The 17701-nt window shown below is 39.4% G+C and overlaps 1 protein-coding gene across 7 annotated transcripts in view; it reads right to left on the bottom strand.

The window, feature by feature from the left end:
• The window catches only part of PPIG (peptidylprolyl isomerase G), a 31353-nt gene extending 13762 nt beyond the window's left edge, over positions 1-17591 (bottom strand). The window contains exons 1-9 of one of the 7 annotated variants that reach the window (XM_062578559.1): positions 17448-17591; positions 16457-16508; positions 9837-9916; positions 9658-9732; positions 7254-7361; positions 6719-6763; positions 4644-4731; positions 3441-3470; positions 3207-3346 (exon numbers count right to left, since the gene is read on the bottom strand). In XM_062578559.1, the coding sequence (XP_062434543.1) occupies positions 3207-3346; positions 3441-3470; positions 4644-4731; positions 6719-6763; positions 7254-7361; positions 9658-9732; positions 9837-9897 (547 nt within the window). In that variant the 5' untranslated portion in view covers positions 9898-9916; positions 16457-16508; positions 17448-17591. Of the gene's footprint in view, positions 1-3206; positions 3347-3440; positions 3471-4643; positions 4732-6718; positions 6764-7253; positions 7362-9657; positions 9733-9836; positions 9917-15989; positions 16015-16456; positions 16509-17447 lie in introns of those variants that run through there. The other 6 variants (XM_062578563.1, XM_062578562.1, XM_062578560.1 and 3 more) reach the window with 6 other exon arrangements.
• Positions 17592-17701: the final 110 nt, after the last annotated feature.

Raw genomic sequence — 17701 nt, 5'->3', positions numbered from 1 at the left:
TTCATTTGCTGAAGTACACTTTTACCAGCAGGGATTGCTTAGGGACATCTGAAACATCAATGAAGATCATAAATCAAGCCTAGCAATGTTCTCTGCAGAATCCCCCAAAAATACTCTTTTCACAAGAAAACTCCATTAAAGACTATTGTTAAGAATTGGTAGAAAGAAAAAGTCAGATTTGTTTTTTTTTCCCCTGTATCAGGGTGTAATTTTTAAATCAGTCTTAAAAATGTCTCACAAACCTTTGATAAACCAAAATCACAATCTCAAAAAATGAAACTAGGTTTGTCTGAGTAGACTCCCTTCTGCAAAACTTTGTTAATTTGTTACAAATAAACTTCCATTTTTCATTATGAAAATGAACATTTTTTTAGTTGCTCCACAGTTCATCCTGAAAATATTAGCTTAATTGTCTCTCAATGATTTTCGTAAATACTGACATAATTTTAGCATTTTTTACAGTTCTGACATTTCTCTGGAATTAAGGTTTTCTAAAAATTATACCATTTGGTCACAAATAAAAAAAAACAATAAATGAAAGAAAGTGGGGGAAAAAAAGACAAACATCTCACTTTTCTAGGTAAATATACTGTCAAATACCAAGTAAAAGCTTTTGTTCTATCCTTCTGCAATACTGTAAGTTGTGACCTCCATACCACTCAAATTATGTAACATCCAATGAGTTAGTTCAGTGAGGAGATCATTTGTTCATCCCTAAATTCAGTTATTTGCTACAAAGACGTAAATGTTTCCTCCATAAAGTGCTTCATCCACTCATAAAAACACCCTAAAATCCAATCCCCTTTCCTCAACCTTAACCTGAAAGATAAACATTCAAACCAGGCACCTAACCTCTACAGTGATTCCTGCTAACACCACATTCGCTTCCATGCCATACCTAGGAAGTGTTGATTTCATTTCTGTTCTATACAGACTTTCCCAATTTCTTCATGTTGCCTACTGGCAAGCCCATACGGAACAAGTATTTTGGTTTAGCCTCCTCTGCTATCACAGCGTACCCTCCCACATAAACTTGTGATTATACTTCTCTTACTAGGAATCTCATTGCCTTAACAACAAGTTCCCAGAAGCAGTCGCCTCCAGTAACGGCCTCACTCTAACAACCTCAGTTCCCCTCTACCTCCCACAGTATATGCTACAAACAGTTCCAACCTCAGAGGCCTCTCTGTTGCTGGTCTTCCATGACACTGCTCACCTCCCAGAAACTGTTCCTCACATCTGCATTCCCTGGCCTCTTCCTTATACTGGCAGGTACAATGGCCTCTCCTGCTCCATTTCTCAGCTTTGGATTGCAGCTTGGCCAATTTCCTTCTGCTGACAAGATGACAAATTGTTCCTCTTATTTCAACCACCTCAGGTCAACACAGCTCATCAGCGGTTCCATGTTGTGCATTTAACAAACAAGTTCAGCCAAACCATCATTTCTCATGGTAGTGGTGGATTTCACTTTGCAGATCCTACAGGGAGCCTTTTCCTTTCAATGGCAGGACTCTCCACTCACCAGGATTCTCCACCACGGTCTGCCAGGCAGCACCTTCACCAGGCTGGCTCTGCGTTAATGCCCATTAGGGCCCATTCCTCCCCACACTCTGCTCTGCCCTCTACCTGCCTGTTCCTGGTGCCTAAAGCCTCTTGTTCTCCAAATCCTCCTGCTGCCCACCAGTACCTAGTACGGTGCCTTATGGTCAGCTGAATGGCCTTCCCCATTGCCCTAGCAGCAATCTCCCTCCTTGGCACACCAGACCAGCTACAGCAAGTAGTCTCCAGGAGCCTAGCAGTACCAAGGTGAAGATGTACAAAGACACAGACAAATAGGTAGTACCACAGTCAGATCTCTCCAGAAGTCTGTTCTCTTTCAGAAGTTAAAGGAAAGACACTTTGTATTTATTTTTTTCACTCTTTTAACAATGACTACTTTAAAGCCCTGCCTAAGGGCTTTAAGCCATCAGACAGTTCAATTCCAACCAAAACTTTCATTTACTCAATTTCCAGCCTTCTAGAATAGCCTTATAAGGGGAGTGTGGTGAACCAAGAAAGATGCATAAAAAAGTGGATGTCTCACCCATTAGTTCCATCCATGTCACGTGTATATTGTTTTAGTTTATTTTCATACTTATTCCACCCACATATTTACTGCCTAAGTACTGTACAGTAAAAGTTACATCCTAACATGCAGGATGACTTATGAATTAATTTAAACAGTTGCAGAGTTTTCCTGAAGCCATTAGCCGTAAGATAACTCTGTTTAGAATTTTGAGAGATTGAAGAGATCACGTCAGACTTCACAGCAATTCTCCTGGACATCACAACAAATGAACAAAGAAAAGAAAAGCCTCCATCAAGAAGGAAAACCAAAAACCAAGAGGCTCAAGTTTGAATGCTTGTATTTTCCTCAGGCCAAAGGAATAAAATTATCCTTTTTTGTACTTCAGCATCCTTGGAGCAACCCTTCATAGCACATACCACCAGAAGGTGCTAAGAACGAAAAAGCTTGATGATCCCTGTCAGGAGTTCCTACCAAACATGCATCCTGGATCTCAACTGAGAGATTCTCCAGAGTGAGAGCAGCATCTTAGCAGTGAGCTTTATTTTCTAGGAAGAGCAGGATCCAATCTCCAAAACCATGTTTAGCTCTGCAAGAACAGAGCAGGGCATCCTTCCTCAAAACACAGACAGGTTCTGTCACAGCTCTTGCTTATGAATGTAGTTTATAGTAACTTTAAAAGGATATCAGCTAAATGGCAGTTCCAGGCTTTCTACCCTAACAGCCTGTTCTGAAGATTTACCTGAAACAAAGCAAGTTCAACACTCAACAAAAACAGCAGCTATCAAAAAAAAAAAAAAAAAAAAAAAAAGGCAGACTGACTCAGTATACTTAACAGAGCACTCTATGGGAAAAGAACTTGCCAGCTTTGTACTACAGTAAGCTGAGCTAGTATAAGAAAATCTAAGCCAGGAGAAGATCTGAAGAAAGTATAAATGGTATTTCTTTAGTAAGTTTCCTCTATCAGCCCCTTCTAAGTTTTTTAGAAGATAAAACTGTACTGCAATGTTGCTCTTTCTTCACTCATTGTCCATATATCACAAGTATTTTTCTATTTATTTTTACAGGTAACCAATACAGAAGCAAATGAGCAAAAATGCCTCATAGTTTGCATTTATATAAATGTATAATTCAACTTTACCTTTGGATTTTGGAATTAACTCTCCACAACTCAGTATGCGTACTTCAGCATATGGTTTACTAGATGCATCTGTTTTCTGGTTTTCTATTTCTCTCACAACTTCTTGACCTGAGATGACTTGTCCAAAAACAACATGATGTCTGAAGAATTTAAACAGAAGTATGACTTCTTAGTACTACATTTTTTAAAAATAGTTCTCAGACAAATATGTATGAAGAAGATAAACATATTTACCCATCTAAGTGAGGTGTAGGTTTAGTTGTTCTTTTGTTGCCAAGCGAAGTAATTTAAAGAGAAAAAACATGTCAGTTTTAGTGGAAAGCAGTCAGCATGTCATGTATCTATATATCAGCTGAAAATTGTTGAGTGAACTAATAAAATTGGACAAAAGCCGTATCTTCACATTATTTTAAGTTTGCATGCAGCTATTAAAGGTTTTGTACATTAAACTACCATTTCATTTCTTACTTTGACTAACACATTTTACGTAAGTCAAACCAAAGTACAGATTAATAAATTTTTAGACAACATCTTTGTATAGGATGTAAGTACTTTATTAAATTATATTAACACTTCTAGGTACAGATATAAAAATTAAGTCAAACTGTCTCAGAGGAAGGAAACTGCAAATAACCTTCTACATATTAAAAAATTTTCAGAAAGCAAAGGAAAAATAGCCATGTACAAAATATTTGATATCAAAACCAGAAATGACTGGGTTTTTTTAATCTATAGGCAATCAAACTGTTCACAGCTTCTAGATCCCACTACATTAGGATTACTAAGGCATACAGATGTCAGCCATGACAAGAGTCAAAAGCTGGGATAAATACACTAATTATCTGTCAGAAGTCCCAAAGTACAGGTTTAATGGTATGTTACATGCACAACCAATCATGTTAATTCAGGTCATGAAACATATAAGACTGCTGAATTTAAAGCATGCTTTCTGTAGCTAGATTAGATTTAACAGTAGTCTACTGCAGAAATATTTTAAAAATTTTAACTTTTATATAACTCTAAATGAGACTGCTTTTGAAAGTTATTTTGTGACAGAAAATTTCTCTACTATTTGGAGTCTGGAGAAATTCCAGTGCTGTTCCTGTTCTCTATACATACATAAAGAATAGATACCCACAAAGACTGTGATAAAGTTCTGCAGGGATCTAACAGATTTGCATTACTGCCTGAGTTAGAATACACCTACCAAAACCAAACACTCTTTAGTGCAGACAATAAGCTCTAAACACAAAAGTGATTAAAAAATAAAAGTCATTTTTCCAAACTGCTCATTAGGAAAATGGCTACTTCCCTGGACTTTGTGAGAAAACATCAGCTTTGAGTTTGCTTAGGAGTCAGTCTTCAATAACTAAAAGTTACCTTTACGGCTTACAAACTGAAAGCCATATATGCACTTCATAACAGTCCAATACTTACATAAAGAACTGTGAACCATTTGTATCTTTCCCTCGGTTAGCCATTGAAAGGAGAAATTCTTTGTTGTGCTTTACAGCAAAGCTTTCATCTAAAAAAAAAAAAAAAGTTTTCAATTATTTCAGAAATACCACACGTGCTTAGATAAATGCTATAATCTAAGTAAACTCATCCTAGTCACTTCAGTAAAAACAGCATTCAAATTACATTCAAAATAATAGGTACTATTTTAAAAATACATTACACCTTTCGTTCCGAATAGTGCAATATGAGAAATGGAAATATGAATTAATGATTTATAGCCTGAAAAAAAAAACAGAAATGGAAACTTCAAGAGATGTTTCCTACCACTGTTAATAGAGACATGACCATTTTAAGTTGTTGCTATTTTTATTCTGCAACAAGTTTATTATGGTGCATTAAGCATTATAAAATCCTCTCATTTTCAGGCTGTGTTCTTATTTTTTAAACAAACATGGAGATCCAGCTTGATGACAATCTCGAACAACTTTGTCAGCTACACAGATGAGTTTAATCAAGCTAACCATTAAGAAAATAACTGGAACAAATCTTACTTTGGATGATGAAATCATTTCAACAGCTCAGGTTAAATCACAATAAAACTGTGAAATGTAATGATCGTTCTTCACTCAAGAAACTTTTAACAGATCATCCTATCCTCCTTCCCCAGAACAGCATAAAGGCTGTTGGGGTATATAAATTGTCCAGATGGAAGAAGTTTAAGTATTATCATTTAAATATATGGCAAGAGAAAGAATCAATAAAAAGGAAGAGTACATTGCCTGTAAGTTTGTGGTCTATCATCACACTGAATCACTGGCAGTGAAAGCAACAGTTTCACTCACTATCCACCATCACCTGTACCACTGCTGTCTTGCATGGCATTAGGTGCCATCTAACTCTGTGGTGAGCTGGTTAAGGGAGTCTCATAAGCAAAAAATACCTTATGGTTTCATGTTATTGCTGCTCTAAATAAACAGCTTACAACTGCCAGAAGGTAAAAAGTTTTGCTACGTCTTCTGTCTCTCCCAGCTACAGATTTCTCCAACCCCAGCTAGTTACTTGTGTTGCTTCTGATACTTGTAAGACTACCTACTGAACTGGATCGACTCACTAATATGGAAACAAATACATTTTTGCTATACATGTTGTCTGGCATTTTAGCAAGCTGATTCAGCTTAGTTTGACCTGATGGGAACTATAGTCAGTGTAAGGTAAGATCTCCCTCTTTTGGCAGTTATGAACAGTTGATTCAACCCAAGGTCTGATATAAAAATGCAGTCTAAACTTACCAAAACAGTGAATAATTCTTCTGATTGTTTGCTGCAAGCTCAGACAAGTACCAATATTAAAAGAAAAATGGCAAGGAGAAGGGGGGATTACAACCATCCCTTTAGGAGGCAGCTAGCCATCAGATGGGGTTAGCTGTAATATGAAACTGCTCCTTGAAATAGAGAGATGCTCCAGTACATTCTGGGCAAACAGACTGGGAAACAGGCTGAGGAGAGAAGAACTTAGGTGACACTAACTAAAAGAGAATCAGCACAGTGACAAAATAGATGGCCTCTTAATCCTTAAATTCTCTTGAGTTCAGGAAAAGACGGCTTTATACATAAAGACAACTTGCAAGGAAATCTGACTCCATCACGACTTTCTCCACCTGACTAGAGAAAAAGCCAAGCCCCAACTTCCAGCTATCTGCTCTAGCCAAAAAGGTATGTTCAGAATCAGAAGACCACGTTTAGAAAGCTATAAAAATGTAAATCCAGCAAAGCTCCTAAATCTGAAGGAATTCCATTTTTGTTTTAATTTTTCATTAGTTAAAAAGGTTCACGTCTTTAAAAATGAAACCCCCAAATAAACAAAAAGAAAACCACAAAAACAACTCCTCCCACACACACATTATAATAGCTTCATGTGAAAAGCAACAAAAGACTCTAAGACTAAACAAAATCCTAACAAAGACAATGGAGTTGATAATTACAGAACTGAGACTGCAGCATAAAAATGTGATTGCTTACACTAACACTGAAAGAGAGGACTCATGAAACTCTTACCTTCAAAGAAGCCGCCATAAATGGATTCTCCTCCCCTGCCATTTCCTTGAAAAAGGAAAAGTGGCAGTTACAACTTGAAGTAGTGACAAAGAGTCACGTTTTATTGAAGATATTTTGCAGTACAAACTATTGCTCCAATTACATAGAAGTCACTGACATTACTCTTGAAGATATCTAAAGATGATGAAATAAACACTTTGATATTTCTTTTAGGAAGAAACAAATTTGGAAAAAAAAGATAGTTTTCCCATGTGTTTTACAATGTTCTCTCTCTTCTCTTTACTTCCCAGCAGTAGACATAATATTTTACCATCACACACAAAACTTTCAATAGAAACCTACTCCGAGCACTAAGGTAACAGAGCAGAAATTATGTTTATGTATATATGTACACATTTTAAGCGTTTTCATGTAAGCTTCTTACTCAGAAAAAAAAAAGCTGTCAAGTTACTGAGTAATTCAAGTAAGTAAAGGATGCTAAAGAGGACTTTTGCAATATTCTATTATATAAGTATTTGTTTTGTTTAAAGCATACCTTCACTGAAGTCACCTCCTTGGATCATGAAATCTTTCACTACCCTGTGAAATAGACAACTTTTGTAATGCAATGGCTTTTGGGTAGATTTTCCTGTACCCTTTTCACCTAAAGGAGAGGAAGGGAAAACAAAAAATAGTGACTCTTTATACCTGTAGAATCTCCACTATTTAAAAATACTGCCTAAAGCTGGATCAAAAGTATCTATCGAGTTCTGAAAAATCAACTTGAGATTTGAGACTGAGGTCCATACCTGCCAGTTTCCTGTTTCTATTACATTTGAGGAGACAAAGCAGAAACTAGCTTCTGCCCCTGCAGTTCTATCAGAGGAACTCCTTACTGATATGAGCACACGAGGTAAGAATCACCTTCTCCTGCCCCCACCCCCAGAATAGCTACAATTAATTCAAGATGACATAAATTAAGAGCTCAAATAGATACAGAAAATGACACCTAGCTGAAGAGGCTTACACAGCCAAGGGTGCAGTATCTTACTATTACTGCTAGGAGGACATTACTATTCCCACAACTCAAAGTGCTTTCACAGAATCTTTCAGGCCTCTTGTGTGTAGATAAACCTAAATTAAAAAATCAGTGTAGGTTTAAGATAAGTCGCTTTGCCCTGAAGAAGAACAGTCAAATCTTCAGTTACAACATCCCATGGCAAAGGTAGCATAAAAGGTCACAGCTAAAAAAGAGGAGCAAAAAGGAGTAATTTTGTTCCCCACCCTGCTCCTCACTGCATCCACCACCCTCCTGCCTCACACCAATTTTGGAGCTCCTGCTCTCTGCTGAGTTTGCAAGATGAACAGCTCAAGATGAAGCTCTGCAAGTGGCAGAGCCAATCTCAAGGTGACAATAAGGTAAGCAGTGAGACTGTGTTGGAAGGAGAAGCAGCTTTTCTTCTCAATGCCAGCACATGGTTTGACTGCAGCTTCCCAGAGTCTCATTTGGAGATGCAAAACTGACAACTTCTATCAAGGGTAGCTGCCTCTGAAATTATCTATAGCATTTGGAGGCACCAGTCTGCATCTGACTAGCTATAAAAGTGCTTCTAACAGAATCTTTGATAAATGTGTAGCCCTGTCTGTTCCACTAGGTTGGCAAACATCTAACAGAGATGGCAAGAGAAAAGAGGTGGTGACCCATGACCGTATATCCTGTATTATGTGCAGAGTTCTTTTCAGAATTGACAAAAAGTAAGTATGAAAATACAGAAATAAAATCAAAAATTGAAATAATCTGCCATCATAAACACTTTGACCACATACTTTCCTCATTATTCTTAAATATGCTGAAGCAATGAAATAGTTAATCTGAACTTGATTTTAAAAGTGAATGTGAAATGCAAACATGAAAGTATGGACTTAGTAATACTTGTTTCTGACTATAAATGCTTTTTAAAGACATCAAGTAAAAAATTCCCTGCAGTAGTAGGAAATAAAACCTTTATGCAATAAATCTGACTTTTGGGCATTTGTTAGATGAAGAACACCACGGTTGCATCACACCAAACTAAAAAACTTTTAAAGAACAACAAAAAAACACAACAGGGTTCAAATTTATTAACAAGTTTTAGCACACTGATTTTGTGCAAGTAAACCAATTTCAAATTCGATAATGCCTCTTTTTGTATAGTGTTACACAAAATGTTCTAGCTAACTTGACATAACTAATCATGCACTCACACCTGACCCAAATCAAGTTAGTACTGCTGAGTGATTCATACGAGCAGCTATGAAGCCTTGATTCAAAAGAGAACAGAGCAGATGGGAAAGGCAGCAGGAAACACTTAAGACAGAAAATATGGACCTATATATTCACAATATTATTCTTGTATAATTCTTTACTATTAATTTCTTGCAAACTATCAGCATTTGCAACAAAAGTAGGAAGTCCACAGGAAGATACCACTTTTAAATATTTTGTTCAAGAATTAGTTTGAATTTCACTAGAGATGGAAGTCACCAGTCTCCATCTACAAAGAAAAATTAAAACGATAGCTAAGTAGGAAGCAAAGATACAAATGAATACCAGCAATACCTTTGAAATACCTCAAAATGTAAGACTAAAACTGAAGTCTGCATGCTTGACTTCTTATTTCAGGACTGGATAACATTTCGTTATGTAAGCAGTGTTTTCTAGCAACAGAAAATCAGCTTATTGAGTCAGTATTTGAATTTGAATAGTACATGCTCTCTGCAACATCTTAAGCCAAAACTACAACTTTATTCTGCATCAAATGCATATACGAAATCTGCTAAATTTCTACAGATGCCAAGAACCAATGCTTCGTGGGCTTCTTTTTATATGTCAGAAAATGTCAGCAAAAATAACTTAGGTGTCAAACTAGCTAGCACGGTATTATATTAAAAATTGTAAATAAAATTAAAAATCTACAAACCTGTGCAAAGGCAGCGAAAATTCTCACATGTCTTTGGACACACATCGGAAAACAATTCAAAGACCACTCTTCCAGCTAGAAGAAAGCCACATTTGTTATGAAGTTGACTAGCATTTGTATTATTCTTAGATATTTCATATGAGTATCATGTTATTGAGTACATATTTTAATTTTCTTACCAGGTACATTGTTGATGGCTATGTCAAAAAAGCAACGAGGTCTCTGGACCTTTACTCCCATGGCTTCAAAAGTTTAAATACTGTAAATGATAAAAATAAAATTGAGCTTTTCCTTTTCTGTAGTCAAACTATGCTTAAGTCAAACAAAAAGATTTCATAAAGGCAATAAAAACTGCACAAAAGGTAGATCAGAAAATGAATCCCTAAGAAACAGATAGCAAACAAAGATATTTTCAAAGATTGAAAGCCTGAAGTACTTTAAGTCAATTTCATGTTTTGCTTTGCGGACCCAAAGGAGTGATTTTATTTTTACTGCTTGCTGCAATAGTTTTAACTTAAGCTTGAGTGTCATAGTTCAAACTGAGAAATACAAAAAGAAAAGATACTACAATGTATAGGAAATATAAAGTTTTAAACCTTCTGGCTCTCTAGATGGTGTAAGATAACTGCTTTAAGTCATTTGTTCCTAGAATTCTAGTGTCTTCAAAACAAAACACAAATCACAGAAACAAGAGTCAGCTTTGGGATCAGAAAGTGCTCTCGAACACCTTACTGCAACTGCCTTTGAACTGTTTAACCACAACTACACCTGCTCAAGAGTGCACATGCTGCTTGTAACATGCAGAAGTACAAAAAGCCAACTACCTGGGATGGTACCTTCCCTGCCTCACTGACACAAGCATTCACCTGCTATCACTGTGGGCTGGTTCACAAAAAAAAAAAAAAGAAAGAAATCTGAACAGCCTGCTATACCCTTAGGTTTCTGCAGCAGCTTACCACATGGGCAGACAAGCAACATGCAGTGGTGCAGGGGATGGAAGCAGAGCCACGCAAGCAGGGCTGAAGTGAAGAGCGCAACAGCAGCACTGGTGCAGTCCAGAGCTGACAGTCATGCAACTGCACTCTGTGCCTAACTGGGGCAGCAAATTAAGAATACCCACACTGACAGACAATTCTTCAACACAGAAATAAGTTCTCACTGGAAAATAAGAACTCAGTGCAAGGAATAAGCTACTGAATTCATACAAAAGCATGACTGGGCACAAACTGAGTATTAGACAGTTCTGAAAAGTTGACATATTAAGAACACTAAATGCAAACCAAAGGAAAATTCTGTATACGATAAATATTTGTGTCCTTCACTACTTAAAAGGAGGTTTTCTTCCTTGTTAAACTCTAGCTGTTCATATAAGTAATTCCCACAGTGTACACAGTGAGGCAGCTCTGATCAGGGCTATCTTAGTCTGTTATCACCAATCTTTCAGATAGGAAACACGAGAATTCCCCAGCAGTAAGTACAGATGGAGCTTATGTGATAAACTTCCTAACCATGTAAGTGGCAGGCTATTCCTGATTTTGTAAGCTATATTTTGGAGCCTGAATGTAAAGAAATAAGCAATAATAATAATTTTTCATCAAGTTTTTTGCAATAATTATATAAGTAGGGGTACTTTCAGAAACATCAGTTTTTTTGCCATAAATATTAAAATGGAATGGTCAAAAAGTGAAAATATCTGATTGTGGTTACAATTTGATACCTAAGCCTAAGCATTCAATTTCTTAGAAATGTGTTTCCAGGACTCCTGTCACTGTGGTATCAGGAGTTGCTCTGATTAGGATTCAGACCATTCTACATCAAAAAATAAAGACTTAGGTCTTCTACAATTTTTGCTAAGTGAATTGACTTCAGTTTTGTATTGTTTCTCCTCTTTTCATGCCACTGATTATTTATCTTGAGAACTGTGATGTAACTTTTGCCAGATCTTTGAGTGTATGAATCCCTTTATTTTTAGTAAGTAGTAACTTCCCTTTGTGTCATTTGCAACTCTAGCCCTCCAATATCATGCACAAGTATGATATTCTTTTCCTTTTCTGATGACCCAACCTTTCTGAATTTCTTCAGAGAGGAAACAAACATGATGATGGCAGAAAGATTGTTAAGACTGGAGTACTTTTTCCAGCATTTGGGATGTAACCTATATATTTTCAGTTCAAATTTCATTTTATTGCCAGAAAACACTATCAAAATCTGTATTTTAGACATACTGCATACATAATCTATTCTAGAAATGAACTAGTAGTTGTGCCACTGAAAATCCTAGAAAAACTCTATTGTTGCCATCTGTCACTCTCAGCTTAAGAACTAGAGGCTATAAGAAATCAAAAGACTGTAATGTAATCATGTTGGTCTATATCCTTGTGCACAATGTCACTCCAAACATTTTGCCAAGATTATACACTGAAAATTCCAAGAACAACGCAGGACTGATTTAAATGAAACACCAGTCAGCAGCTCATCATTTATGCAATTCAGCCTGACTAGACTTCGCAAACATACAGAACCTCAGTAGATGTCCTCTTAGCTGTCTAATGAATACATTAATTCACACAAGCTAGAGCCTTTGTCAAAAGCAGCAGCCCTACCTTGGCCTCTTGCTCCTGTCTTGGAACTCCCCTCCCTCTCCTCTATCAGTACTAGTTTTGCAACCACAAGGAGAAACAAATAGGGGAAACTCATGTAGCTGAAAATTTTGCTGTTGTTAGGTTAGCAGACACTGACCAGTTCATGAAACTGCTGCACAAACTCCTGAGCCAGCACAAGGAAGGAGGCAGCATGAGTGAGGAAAAAAGGAGGTGGGAAGGTGGGAGAGGACAGACTTACTTCAGAACTGAAAGCAGCCTGAAGGACACCCATCTGCGGACATACACACTATCTTAATATGTAACACAATTTTAACTACTAATATTGATAATGATTAAAGCTAAATCATGAATAAATGTCAATATACCTAGAGCAGTCAATTTTAACTTGATTTTATAAAGAAGAGTGGAAGAGAGAAGGAAGAGAGAATTCTACCTGAATTTTCATTCTCACCAACTTTTGCTCAATTTGGTAAGTTCATCTACATTCTCTCATGAAGAGTAGAACAAACAAAGCCTAGAACGTGCTCTAAATCCTTATCCCACAAATGGTAATAAATTCAGATCTATCTACCAATATAACTTTCCCCATTACCTCCAGTGTCCCCTGCACTTTCCCTAAATCCTCCACCAATCTTCCCTAAATGCTGACAGCATTTGGTTCTAAATGGCAATTGTGTCAAGTGTTTGGTATGAAAACCCTAACTGAACAATTATCAGGCCAAATAAACATACCTAACTCTTGAGCAGCTGTTGTAAATACCTCCCTAAATAATCCAAGAATATCTCATCCTTGAAACCATTTATAAGACAGAATCAAAACTTAATGGAAAGGGATGGGGAGGGAGAGCTAGGTGTTCTTGCAGGAGAGAGCTGATGGAATAAATACAGTGGATAATGACATTTATCCTAACTACCTGTAAGTTAAGTGAACATTTCCCCTTCAATATCCTTAAGTAGCCTTTGCAGTCAGTACTTTTTCTCTTCTGTAGTTTACTGTGTATCTTTGATTTCAAAGTCAGATACATTTCGGTTTTTAAATTGTCCTATACTACATTTTCTTCTTCTCTTGTATTTTTCCAGTCCAATTCTCCAAAAAGGAACCCTGTCAATGAGGCCTATCTTTAACTTAATCCAACTATTTTTTCCACACTCATATTCTTTTCAACTATTACCTCGTTAATCCCACATAAACACATATTATTTACAATTAAAATAAATAAATCATATCAAGTTACTAAATGAACGTTCATGTCATTAACTGATCAGCCAGAAGTCAACCCAAAGACTTCCACTATGCGTGTACACACAAAAATGCTATCCAGAAAGGCAACTCTGGGAAGTCAACTCAATTCTTCTTTCCAAAACTCTGAGAGAAAGGATGATATTGCAACCCAAGTAATATTCTGAAATGTGCAAGCCATTCATCATTCTCAACCATCACCTAGAGGAACCTCTGACTAAGTCTAAGTAGAAACAATGCCAATAAAATTTCTTCAGTATACCTGAAAGAGAAGGCTTGTCAATAAACCCAAATCCACACTAAGCTGAACTCTGTATCTACACTGTCATAAAACAAATACAGCAAAAATATACAGCTTTGTCAGAACAGGTACATCTAGAACCCATGCATCACAAGCTGTGTCAGTCAGGGTTCACATCTCTTCACACCTGTGCCAGCATCATTATTTTGTTCAGTTATTTGTAGGATAAAATTGGCCAACTTCTGGCCAGGCTGAAGACAGCTGTCCCCTTTCAAACTGAGCTGTGCTGATGGAAAAAAGGTAACTGTCGCAAGCTATTTACAAGCACCTCTCTGCTGCAGGTTATCACTCATATTTGTTGATATGCTTAAAAGTATGCCTAGAGGATTTTTTCCTGTCAAAATTACCTATGCTATCAAATATATAATATTGTAACCACATAATATAAGCTAGCTCCTTTCGATTGAAATGAATTAGGAAGCACTCACAGATATGGATCAACTGCAATACCAGCATGTGTCATACACTGGAGAAGAGCTGATGGCCATGAACATCCATCAAGCTGACTAATGCTGTGATTCCACAACCACTTGAATTCAGTGTACACACGGGCTGCTACCAGACTGGAGTGCTCATAAATCCACCTGCATAAAACTCATACTGATCACTGATCTGCAAGAAAACTACCCCCTCAACTTCCCCTGCAAGAAAACATTTTGGCAGCAGCACATATTGGGTTAAAGTGACAGTGAAACTGTAGACCAAGAATGCTAAATGCTTGTTCTAGTATGGATTATACCGGAAATAAATTTATAGTTGTTAAATGATAGCATGATACCAAAGACATGAACAACAAAAATCCAACCAGCCTATCCTTGACCTCCATCACTTCCCTAAACACCAGCATCTCTTCCTCTCTGTTCTGCAATCAAAGAGTCTGAAATGGCAGCAATGACAACTAAGAAAGTTAGTTCTCACTTTACTGATTTATCAGCACAGGATTTTGTTGCTAGCAGGCTTACAAATATGGTACTACACCTGAACATGTTTTAAGTCCACATGACCGCGAAGAAAATATCCTGAACCTGAAACTTTTCCTTTTTTCTAAATAAAACATTCACATTCTACACAGGTCTATGGAACTTATGTAGCAAGACTTCCTACTCAACATCACCAAGAAAATTTTACAGGTTTTCAAAGTTGGCTGCCCCTCCAGTGGTTTTAAAAGAAATCCAACAACTTTCAAAAATTTTTTGGGAAAAAAAAAGTGATTGACACTGCTTTCCATCAAACCTTCTTCTCCAAAATAATGCTGAAGGTCTTCTAAAAGTCTTTTTGATTTGCTGAGTATTCTCCCCTCTACCCCAGTTTTCCCCAATCAAGTGAAGAGATACCTGGCAATATCAACCATTGTCCTCCACGGACATAAGAAAAGGGCCTGAAGTTTGAGTAAATCTGATCATCAGCTAGGTCCTAACTAAATATGTGGCATGTACTCCTACACCACTACACTGTAAAGTTCATTTACATCACTTTTAGTGTGAATTTTTACAATGATTAACATGAACTCCATCTTCTTGTATCAAAGTATACGAAGAATGCACACACAAGTTACAAAATCCCAGCCAGGAGAACAAAAATATTTAGCTGAGAAGGTAGTCTGCCCACAAAACCATGTTCTTGTTTTATTTTCCTAGTACAGAGAAACCTAGAACGAGAAAAATGATAAAATATCTAAACATGCTCCTGCCAATAGCAAGTGAAAAAGTTTTGCTGAACCACACTTTTTTTTTTAACATCTAATTAATGGAGCAAGTAAAAGCTTTTGTAGTTACAGGATCCTCAAAATAAACTCCCAAAGAGAAAAGCCTTCCTCTTCTTAGTTACTGAAGTTTAGAATAAGGCAAGACCACCTAACAGTAGGAAACAGAGTTTTTAATGCCACCCATATTTGCAAGCCATAACCAAAAAAGCTTGTTTAACATCTTTTACTCTTGTGTTCTCCTCCTTTTACTATTACTTTATCTCTAGTCCTGCTTCCAGTCTCAACTTAGTCTCCTATCTAACCCTCACTCCATTTGGAAAGACGGCCAGCTTTGCTCCCTGGCACTCACTGACTCTGCGCTCCCAAACAGGAGACTGATGCTAAGCGCAGGTGGCATGGAGGAGTGATCTGGTGATAAAAGACATCATGCTGTAGCAGAGCACTATCCTCCATTGCAATACACATATTCTTCACGCCAATTACCCTTATAATCCACAGAATATTTTCTGAGATCCTAAGAGGAAAAATCTTCTTTGGTAACAGTTTGATGTCATCTAGCTAACTTCAAAACAATTTTTCAGCTTCACAAAAGGGGACTGTAAAAATGGGAAGCCTTAGTAAGAAATACGGTCCCAAAGGGTGCTCTCAGAGGACTGCTGATGTTACTATTCTTCATATGTCCCCTTCACATCCACTTCATATAGTAGAAACTAGACATTTTTCAAATCCTAAAAAATAAAAAGCTCTGATAAATGGAGCTACTTACACACTCTTCAGATTAAGATAAACTATCGCTTCATAAGGTATGTGCGATTTCAGTATTTTCCTAATGTTTTTATTGTGGCAGCACCCACAAACTTGAGTCATGATGCACTCAAGTCATGCAGGACTCCACTGCATGAATGAATGGGAATAGTGAAACAAATCAAGTAAAAAGATAATACAAAAACCTTTTCCCTGCACAAAGAACAGGCTCTTCTGCAGGTAACGTGGAACAGACACCTGAAAAATAAATAATATTTTTCAGAAGTTCAGATACAACTTATATAAGAGAAAATAAAAGGTCTCATGTTCATCCTAAAACAAGCATTAGAGGATAATTAGAATATAATGAAGTTTAACTAGTCAAAACCTAGACAAATATTAACAAGAGTGACTGAAGCTGTTTAGCCGTATTTTTTCAATAAACCTTTCTTTTCTTCCTAAGCTTCCCTTCTTCCCAACAACTCGAAGTATAATCGCAAAAACGCAGCGCTTTTAGTTTGATTTCGGCTGCCAACAAAACGAGTCTGAAACTCGTTACTCGGGAGAAAATCCCGGCGTAGCCGCGGCGCAGGGACCCCGCTGCCAGCCATGATCGCTCCTCTGGGCGCCGCTCCCCGCCAGAGGCCTGCAGCGGGGAGCACAGCATGTGGCGGGAGCGGCCCGGCCCGCCGCCGCCCGCGGCACGCGGCGGGCTCCATTCAAACTCCCGGGCCGGCACCGCAGGCCCCCGCGCCGCCCCGCGCCGCGCCGCGCCGGGCCGCGCCGCGCCGGGCCGCACCGCGCGGGAGGGCGGAGGCCGCGGCGGCGCCGACCCCGCTGCCGGGCCCAGCCGCCGCCGCCGCCGCCGCACCGGCCCTCAGGCCGCGGCGGCCGCCTCTGCCCCGCCGGCCGCCCCCACCGCTCCGCGGGGCGCGGGCGGCCCTCCCGCACCGCGGCCCCCTCCTCTCCCCTCCTCTCCCCTCCCCGCCGGCCGGGCCGGGCGCCGCCGCGAGCAACCGCCGCCGCTTCGCCGCGCCGCTGCCCGCCGGGCGCCGCCGCGCCGCCCACCCCGCCGGGGGCGAGGCTCGGGCCCCGCAGCGCGGCGGCTCCCAGCGCCCCGCCGCGCCCCTCTGCCCTGCCCGGCGGCGGCGCCCGCGCCTCAGCACGCCGCGGCGGCGGCGGCGGCCCCGCACTCACCGCGCTCGCGGCCCGCGTCTCCGCGCGCTCCTCAGCGCCTCGCCGCCATGTTGGGAGCTGGTGCGGCACGGACTGCGTCAGCGCAGGAGCGGGCGGGAGGGGCCGACCCCGGGGGCGGCGCGGGAGCGGCGGCGGCGGCGGACGGCGCCGCGGCCTGTGAGGGCCTGCTGGGATCGCCGGCCGCCGTGGAGCCCGGCCCGGCCCGGCCCGGCCCGGCGGCGCGGAGGCGGCGGGGCCGCTCGCAAGGAGCCGAA

Source organism: Rhea pennata, chromosome 6 (assembly GCF_028389875.1).
Source record: "Rhea pennata isolate bPtePen1 chromosome 6, bPtePen1.pri, whole genome shotgun sequence".
Classification (NCBI taxonomy): domain Eukaryota; kingdom Metazoa; phylum Chordata; class Aves; order Rheiformes; family Rheidae; genus Rhea; species Rhea pennata.
This window is presented reverse-complemented; position numbering and strand designations above follow the sequence as displayed.